The 9,346-nt window shown below is 33.6% G+C and overlaps 2 protein-coding genes across 2 annotated transcripts; both read right to left on the bottom strand.

The window, feature by feature from the left end:
* Window positions 1-3,080: 3,080 nt before the first annotated feature.
* Window positions 3,081-3,971, bottom strand: LOC101249280 (receptor kinase-like protein Xa21). The gene has a single exon (XM_004243013.1). The coding sequence runs from the start codon at window positions 3,969-3,971 to the stop codon at window positions 3,081-3,083; it is 891 nt and encodes a 296-aa protein (XP_004243061.1).
* A 27-nt stretch (window positions 3,972-3,998) lies between these two features.
* Window positions 3,999-6,502, bottom strand: LOC101248988 (probable LRR receptor-like serine/threonine-protein kinase At3g47570). The gene is made up of 2 exons (XM_026031952.1): window positions 5,704-6,502; window positions 3,999-4,390 (listed from the first exon to the last, which is right to left on the bottom strand). Exons 1-2 carry the CDS (start codon window positions 6,500-6,502, stop codon window positions 3,999-4,001), a joined length of 1,191 nt encoding a protein of 396 aa, XP_025887737.1.
* Window positions 6,503-9,346: the final 2,844 nt, after the last annotated feature.

The raw sequence follows: 9,346 nt of genomic DNA, 5'->3' as shown, positions 1-9,346 counted from the left end.
TTTCAAGAAAGTACATCCATAACTACCAAAAATTTTGAATTACTACATGTTGACTTATGGGGACCATATCACATTCCTACTCATGATGGTTACCATTATTTTCTTACTATGGTTGATGACTACAGTAGGTCTACTTGGACACAATTACTAAGGTGCAAAAGTAATGCCCTTCAAACCATCAAAGCCTTTGTGTGTCTCATAGAAAACCAGTTTCAAACCAAGTTGAAGGCCATAAGATCAGACACTGGTTTAGAGTTTACCTCATCTGAAGCTGTGCATTTCTTTCAGACCAAAGGCATTATACACCAAAAGACCTGTCCATATACACCTCAACAAAATGGGGTGGTAGAAAGGAAACATAAGTACTTACTTGAAACAGCAAGAACACTGTTGTTTCAATCAAAGTTGCCCTTGAGATACTGGGGAGAGTGTGTATTGACTACCACATATATAATAAATAGATTGCCAACTAAACTTCTCCAAAATAAATCTCCATATGAGATATTATACCTTAAACACCCTACCTATTCTCATTTAAAGAGTTTTGGTTGCCTTTGTTTTCCAACTGTTTTGAAAACTCACAAGGATAAATTTGAACCAAGAACCATTCCTCATGTTTTTGTTGGTTATCCATTCAATACAAAAGGATACAAAGTCTTAAATCTAGCAACAAAGAAAGTTCATATATCCAGAGATGTTGTTTTTCATGAAAGAATGTTTCCTTTTGTTCATGTTCCTGATGATGACTCTAGTTTCAGTTCTGTTTTAAAAATGCTTACTCATTCTGTTGACATGTCTTGTATGCCTGGAAAAACAAACACATTTGCTACTGATGAGATGCTGGACAATCTTACACCACATGAAGTCACTAAAAATCAAGTAACCAATATTACTAACATGCATGAAACAACATCTGCTGATTCTACAACAAAAGAACCACAAGAACCTAGAAGAACTTCCAGAACAATAAACACTCCTAGTTATCTGAAGGATTATACCTATACCCTACCTAAATTACATTCCCTCAATACTTTTGTCTCTCACAATAACCATGTATGCTTCAATTGTCTCTGTTCTGATAGCCAGCAGCTAGTCACAGCTATTTCACATGAATGTGAACCTAATACATTTGAAGAGGCAATATTGCACCCTGCTTGGCAGCAAGCCATGACACATGAATTTGAAGCCTTACATGCTAATGATACTTGGGAAATGGTCATGTTACCTAATGAAAAAAAGGCCATTGGTTGTAAATGGGTATACAAAATAAAGCACAAGGCTGATGGAAGTATAGAAAGGTTCAAGGCAAGGCTGGTAGTAAAAGGCTATACACAACAAGCTGGAGTAGATTACAATGACACATTTTCACCTGTGGTGAAGATGACTACTGTTAGAACACTGATCTCATTGGCTGTTAAGAAAGGTTGGAACTTGTATCAACTAGATGTGAATAATGCATTTCTGCATGGTGATTTACATGAGGAAGTCTACATGGTACCTCCACAAGGTCTTACGACAAGATGTAATAACATGGTGTGCAGATTAAAGAAATCTTTGTATGGGCTAATGCAGGCAAGTAGGCAATGGTATGAGAAGCTAGCAGACAGTCTGTGTTCAAGGGGGTATCAGCATTCAGACAGTGACTATTCCCTGTTCTACAAGAAGAAAGGGAGTTCCTTGGTATTTGTTGCTATATACGTGGATGATATAATTATGACTAGAAACAATGTTAATGAAATCAACTCTTTAAAGAGCTTCCTGCATGACCAATTCAAAATAAAGGATTTTGGAAAATTACACTACTTCTAAGGCCTAGAAATATTGTATAGACATGATGGTGTTATTGTTTCTCAGAGGAAGTTCACCTCTGATCTTCTGAAAGATTTTGATATGTTGAGTTGCAAAACTACTTCATCACCACTTGATTCAACTGAAAAATTGAAGGCCACTGATGGTGAGTTGTTAAATGATCCTTCTCAATATAGGAAGTTGATTGGCAAACTCAACTTCCTAACTAACACTAGAATGGACATATCCTATAGTGTACAACAATTAAGTCAGTTCATGCAATCACCTAGGGAACCACATTTGAAAGCAGCCTATCATGTGCTAAGATACTTGAAACAAGATCCAACTATGAGCATTTTTATTTCAAACAAGGTTGATCTTACTGTGAGTGCATACTGTGATTCTGATTGGGCTGCTTGCCTTGAATCAAGGAGATCTGTTAGTGGTTACCTAGTTCTTATGGGAGATAGTCCTATCAGCTGGAAATCCAAGAAGCAGGCAACAGTATCATTGTCATCTGCTGAAGCTGAATACAGGGCAATAAGACAGGTTGTGGGAGAGCTGGTATGGTTACAGAGGTTGCTGAATGAGTTGGATGTGCAGTGTTCTCTACCAATACATGTTTATTGTGATAGCCAAGCAGCAGTTCACATTGCCAAGAATCCAGTTTTTCATGAAAGAACAAAATATATTGAGATTGATTGCCATTTTGTAAGGACTAAGCTTCATCAAGGGTTAATCACACTTCATCACATATCCACAGATTCACAGTTGGCAGACATCCTCACCAAAGCTTTAACTGGAGTTAAACACAATTCTTTATTGCACAAGTTGTCTGTGTTTGCATCACCTCCAACTTGAGGGGGGTGATGAGAATATAGCATCAATAACATTAGCTTTCTGTTAGTTCTATTAGTAAGAAATCAAGTAGTTAGTTGATAGTTAGTTACAAGTTTCAAGTTGTTAGTTTCCAATAGTTAGTTAGAAGTTAGTTGGGTTGTTAATCAAGGTCTATATATAGGTTCACATTGTATTCATTTTTAACTAATTTCACAATCAATACAATATACATTTTTCTCCTCATAATCTGCTCTCAAGTTCAAGCTCTCAAGCTCAAGTTGAAGATCATCAATGGTGATGAATCCATGGTGATAATCTCTTCAATCTCCGGTACCTTTTCCACATCCTTGGACTTTCCTTTTTTCTTTCGTTTCATTATCCAAATTGAAACCAACAAGAATATTAGAAAGGATGAAATAATCATCGGAGTAACAATTTTTAGCACAACCTCCTTAAGCTTTGATTGTTTTCCCGGTAGTGATAGCACAAGCAGGAATCTCCAATATGTGCATTCCACATAGACCTTTGTTTCCGAGAAATGATTGAAGAGTGGAATTTGAAAACACACCACCACTGGGTATTACACCTTCTAAACCATTAAATGAAACATTAATGCTCCTAAGGGATGAAAGTTTTTCCAAAGATATAGGAATAGTACCTGACAATGCATTTAAAGACAAATTCAAGAATTCCAAGCTTATAAAGTTGGCAAAGGATAATGGAATTGAGCCTGAAAATGAATTGTTCGACAAGTCAAGAGACTTCAAGTTTTGGAGATCCCCTAATTGGCTTGGTATCATGCCTGAAAAGTGGTTATTGGAAAGATGAAGTTCTACAATGGCTTTCAGTCCTCCAATATCTGATGGAACTTGTCCCTCGATTGAATTCTCTGACACGTCTAGATAGAGAAGACCACTCATATTGCAAAGTCTCAACGGAAATGTTGATGATAATTTATTAGAACCTAAATAAAAATGTTGTAGCATGCTAAGATTTCCTAAGTATTCTGGAATTAATCCAGAGAGCTCATTACCATCAAGAAATAATTGAACCAACTTAGATAAATGGCATACCGCCTCTGGAATATGTCCCTCGAATTTATTATTAAATAGAGATAGCCCTTGGAGTTGTTTAATTGAACCAATCTCCGAAGGAATACTCCCACTAAAGTTGTTTTCTTCAAAGGTTGTAAGTCCACTCATGTTGCCTATACTTGTGGGGATGAGACCATTGATGTGCGAATCTCCTATTTCAAAGTTTTCAATAGTAGATGACAGATTCCCAATTGAATTGGGAAGAACGCCATTCAATGAATTGAAACCCACTTGTAAATATTTCAACATTCTACAGTCCGCCAAAGAATTGAAGAATCACAACTCATGTTCTCTTGGTTCATTGGTAAGTTGATTAGAATGTAGGAACAATGATAGCAACTTAAGAAGATTTCCCAAATTAGTAGGAATAGTTCCTGTGAGAAAGTTTTCTACTAGCGACAATATCTCAAGCTTTGAAGCATTTGTTATGAACAATGGAATTTCCCCCTCTAGCTCATTGACTCCCAAGTCAAGTCCTTTAAGATTTGGAAGATGAAGACCTGTAGTGGTTGTAATTCTACCAGAGAGATTATTGAAACTGAAATCAATGATTTCCAAAGAAGATATGTTGAATATAGCCTCTGGAATTTGACCAATAAGATTATCATTAGAGTCGAAGCTCAATTCCCTCAAATTTGATAGCTTCCCTAATTCCGGAGGAATTTGTCCTACTATGCGATTGTTTCCACAATAAAGATATTGGAGAGTGGAAATATTGACCAATCAATATTTCTTGGTATGTTTCCTGTTATGTTGTTGAAAGATATGGACAAAACTTTGAGCTCTGTGAGTTGGCATATGTCTGAAGAAATGCAACCAGAATTTGGGTTGTTAGATATGCTTAATGTTGGGTTTTATTTGCCCTGATTTCTTACCATAAATAGGTTTTCCTTTTAGGAAAAGGTTTTGAATTGACTATTCTTTTTTTGGTAGGAAAAGGTTTAGGACTCTATAAATAGAGGCACGTTCCTTCTAACTTAATTAGCATTCACAATGTAGTTTTAAGGGCTTTGAGAGTTTTGGTTAGAGGGAGAATTTGTGAACCTCTCATGTATTCCGAGTGAATTGGTTGAGGTTGTTTCCCTCTGTATTTTGTACTCTCATGTTTATAGTGGATTGCTCATCTTCTTTGTGGACGTAGGTCGATTGACCGAACCACGTTAAATCTTTGTGTCTTTTGGTATATTTCTCGTTGTTTTCTTACTTGTTGTCTTTCGAGGTTTGCTTTGCTAGCTTCCGCGTTTACACCTGCTTATTTTCGGTCATAACAAGTGGTATCAGAGCCAGATTCAATGACGGAGTTAGGTTCAGTGGTTCGATAATCGAAGATTGAACCAAGTTAGAAAGAGGTGTTCATCTTGACGGGTGTAGTTCTAGCCGCAACCTTTTTGACAGTAATGAAGATTTTGTTGGAGAAATTGTTTCAGAGAGGTTCTCTGTGTTGAGACATAAATTTTGTAAAGGAGATTATGGAGAGGAGAAGCAAGTTGTTGAAGATAAAGTAAAGAAGGTGGACAAATTTATTTTGTCAGAAATTCAGGCCAAGGGGGAGATTTGTTGGGTTTTATTTGCCCTGATTTCTTACCATAAATAGGTTTTCCTTTTAGGAAAAGGTTTTGAATTGACTATTCTTTTTTTGGTAGGAAAAGGTTTAGGACTCTATAAATAGAGGCATGTTCCTTCTAACTTAATTAGCATTCACAATGTAGTTTTAAGGGCTTTGAGAGTTTTGGTTAGAGGGAGAATTTGTGAACCTCTCATGTATTCCGAGTGAATTGGTTGAGGTTGTTTCCCTCTGTATTTTGTACTCTCATGTTTATAGTGGATTGCTCATCTCCTTTGTGGACGTAGGTCGATTGACCGAACCACGTTAAATCTTTGTGTCTTTTGGTATATTTCTCGTTGTTTTCTTACTTGTGGTCTTTCGAGGTTTGCTTTGCTAGCTTCCGCGTTTACACCTGCTTATTTACGGTCCTAACACTTAAAGACTTCAGATTTGAGACAACAATTCCTTCATCCAGCAAGAGAGGACCAATGAGGCTATTGATTCCTAGCGCTGCCTTAAGTAGCGATGAGATATTAAACAGTGTTGCAGGAATGAGACCTGTTAATTCGTTGTCGTCCAAGAACAACTCTGTAAGTTGGGTAATATTACCAATCTCCATTGGAATGCTACCATTGATTCTATTCCCAGACAAATCTAAGTTCATCAATTTTGTGGTATTTCCAACATAAGGAGGGATTATACCCGTGAGACTATTATTCCGTAGATTTAAGTCTCTATGTTTGGGTACATACCATGAACCTTTCCACATTTCACCGTTGAGTTTATTGAAAGCCAATGAAATCTTTCGAACTGTCTGGTGCTGAAATAGGCTTGTTGGAATACTTCCTTGGAGCTGATTATTTTGAATATCAACGACTCTCAAGCGAGGCAAGTGGCCAATTCCATAAGGAATTTCACCGCAGAAGAAGTTGTTCCCAAGATTTAGCTCTCTGAGAAAGGACAAATTGACCAAAGACGGGGAAATTGTGCCTTGAAGTTGCAAACTAGGAAGAGCCAAGGCCACAACCCTTTGCCTTTTTGAATTGCAAGTGACACCAAACCAAGAGCAAAAACAAGTATTTATGGTCCAATTATTGACCAATAAATGACTGGGACTTGTAACAAGATTTTGAAAAGCTAATAGAGCTTGTTGGTCTGTCTTATTTGAGGAAGCAAGTGATATACAAAATTTAATTATAAAGAGAAAAATCAGTAAGAAAATGTTCTTCTTCATGCTAGCTGTTAATTACTTGGAAACCTTTGATTGTGTTTTTCAAATGTATTATTATTCACTTATATAGTTGGTTTGCCCAAGTCTTCACGGCATCATCAAGAAAAACAGTAGTGAACATATTATAGTCAAGAAAATTTTCTATATGTAATATATGTAACTTAAGGGACAAGCTAAGGGATCACTATAACAAAAATAACTTTTAGCGACATTAAAAATTGACATTAATAAATAATACTAAATTTATCGGCATTAGTTAAGTGTTGTTAGAACCAATGTCTCTAAAGGCTTTACGGACATATACAAAGAGTGTTAATTGCCGCTAAAAATATATATTTAGCGGTAATTAAGAATTAATCCCACTAATGATTATTTTTGATGCAGTGACTACAGTATATATATATATATATATATATATATATATATATATATATATATATATATATATATATATATATATATATATATATATATATATATATATATATATATATATATATATAAACCACTAAACTGTTTTTGTTTGGTAAGTTTAATTAATACATAAATTACAAATTAGAACCCATCAACTCATATTAAAACTTCATGGAAGATGAATATGACATTCAACTTACGTGAACATAGATGACCAACTAGGTTCAATTGAACCCCCTATGTCTCCGCTCCTTATAAGAACATCTGATAGTTTATATATGAAATTCATAAAATAATAGATAACATTACAAAATTACTCCTCTATTCCATTTTATGTGAGCTAGTTTGACTCAACACGGAGTTAAAAGAAAGAAAAAAGACTTTAAAAGCTTGTGGTTCAAAATGAATGTTAGAAATTTGTGTGACTGTAAATCATTTCATTAAGAGTAAAATAGATATTCTACAGTCAAATTGTTACTTTATATAAAAATATATCTTTTTATTTTGAACAGTAAGACACATAAATTGGGAATGAAGAAATAATATTTTTTTTCAATATAAACAAAATGATTTTTTAAAAACACACACTAATAAAGTCAAATGGTTGTGATTTCCACAAACTTTTGTTGAAATGTCATCCCATTGACAAAATCACTAAGAATAAACGGAAGTGCTAAATGATCAAAAAATTTAGCCAGAAAATTTTAATAATTATAATATTTTTTATTTTTAAATAAGCTAATCTTTTTTTCCACTTTTTAGTCACAAGGAAAAAATATTTTAAAAGGTGAAATAACATTAAAAAATCATTCTAACCAAGTTTTCTGACCAAAAAGATTTTAAAGGTCAATTGCATAAAACCAAAGAAAAAGGAAGTCAGTCAACTCTCATTGAGTCTCAGTATCCATTTGTGTATACTCTTAACTTAAATATTAACCGACAAATAAACCGAATCGAAAAATGTTATTGGGTTATTGTTATTGGATTTTCAATGGGTTTATAAAAAAAATTGGATTATTGGTTCGGTATCGATAGATTTAACCAATAATCCAATAAGACGGTAATAATTTATTATTTTACCTTTTCTAATTATTAAATATTAATAATATAACATAGACACTATACTTGTATCAAATTAGTAATACTTTACTAACTTCACACTAGGTCGCTTTATTAGTTTCTACTATTAATCAAAACCTAAAGATTAAAGTAAGGGGTTCACGATTGTAGCTATTTGATTTTACTTTTAGTTTTTGTTTAGTCTTGTTGGACTATTTTATTTTAGTTTTAGTTTGTAATTGTAGGTTGTAACATTTGCAAGTTTGATAAGGTCCGTAATTTGATTAACATAAAAAATTCCATACCATATTTTGGTGGTAACATGTAATTATAGCCTTCACACTATTTTCTCTTATTGATGAGATTTCTCATTATCTTTCTTGTTTCACTATATCAAAGCATTTAGAAAAGTGAGAAGACATATAATATTTTACAAATATTTTCTTATTGGGTAAACCGAAAATCGAACTGATAATGATGAAAAACTGATAAACCAAAAATGGATAGAGAATATCTTATTGGTTTTTTATTGGGTTAACATATTTAAAAACTGAAAACCAATAAATGGAACCGATAATACATAAAATTAAATTGTACCGAACCAACCGATGCACACCCCTACCCACAAATCAACAGACTTATTCAGGCCCGGCTAAGAAAAACTCTTTTTTTAAATGAATTCCAAAAATCTTAGTTCAACCCTATTAAATCCTGGATTAGGCAAGACCGGCCCAATGAGCTTAGCCCATATTGACGGCTCTAGGAGGAGGTGGGTGATGATAAATACCTGAAATGTATTCGTCTTCCTCTTGGAAGAAAGGAATAAAACATAGATATTATGTATGTGAAAAGATTTTAACATTTATATATATTAACAAGTTTTCGAGCATGTACTTCGCACGTGTGTTTTCTGTGAATTTTTATAGAGAAGTTGAATGACTAAAATTTCGTATATATATATATATATATATATATATATATATATATATAAAGACTTACGACAATAAAAAATTCATAGAAAACAAAATTAAGAAGTCTAATAGAGAAAAAAAAAGACAAAAAGAAACAGAGTTGAGAAAAAATACAATGTGGACATTATCCTCATAAGACTGATGTATATATAGATGAAAAAATAAGTACAAATTAGTATATAACTCTCTGAGTTCTTTTCGACTCTTTCCATATCCTATCAAAATTCTAGAGTCTTCTTCATCTACTTTAACTATAGAATAGAAATAATAGTCTAATAATCTTGGTAGAGTTTCATGAGAAGTTGAATTTATATAGATAGAATAGAAAGAATATCAAAAGATATCTTAAAGTTTTAGTTTAAATATTTGGAGGTTATGAATATGAAAAAATGAGAGTTATGGA

Source organism: Solanum lycopersicum, chromosome 7 (assembly GCF_036512215.1).
Source record: "Solanum lycopersicum chromosome 7, SLM_r2.1".
Lineage (NCBI taxonomy): Eukaryota > Viridiplantae > Streptophyta > Magnoliopsida > Solanales > Solanaceae > Solanum > Solanum lycopersicum.
Note: the sequence above shows the minus strand (reverse complement) of the source record. Positions and strands in the feature narration are given on the sequence as shown.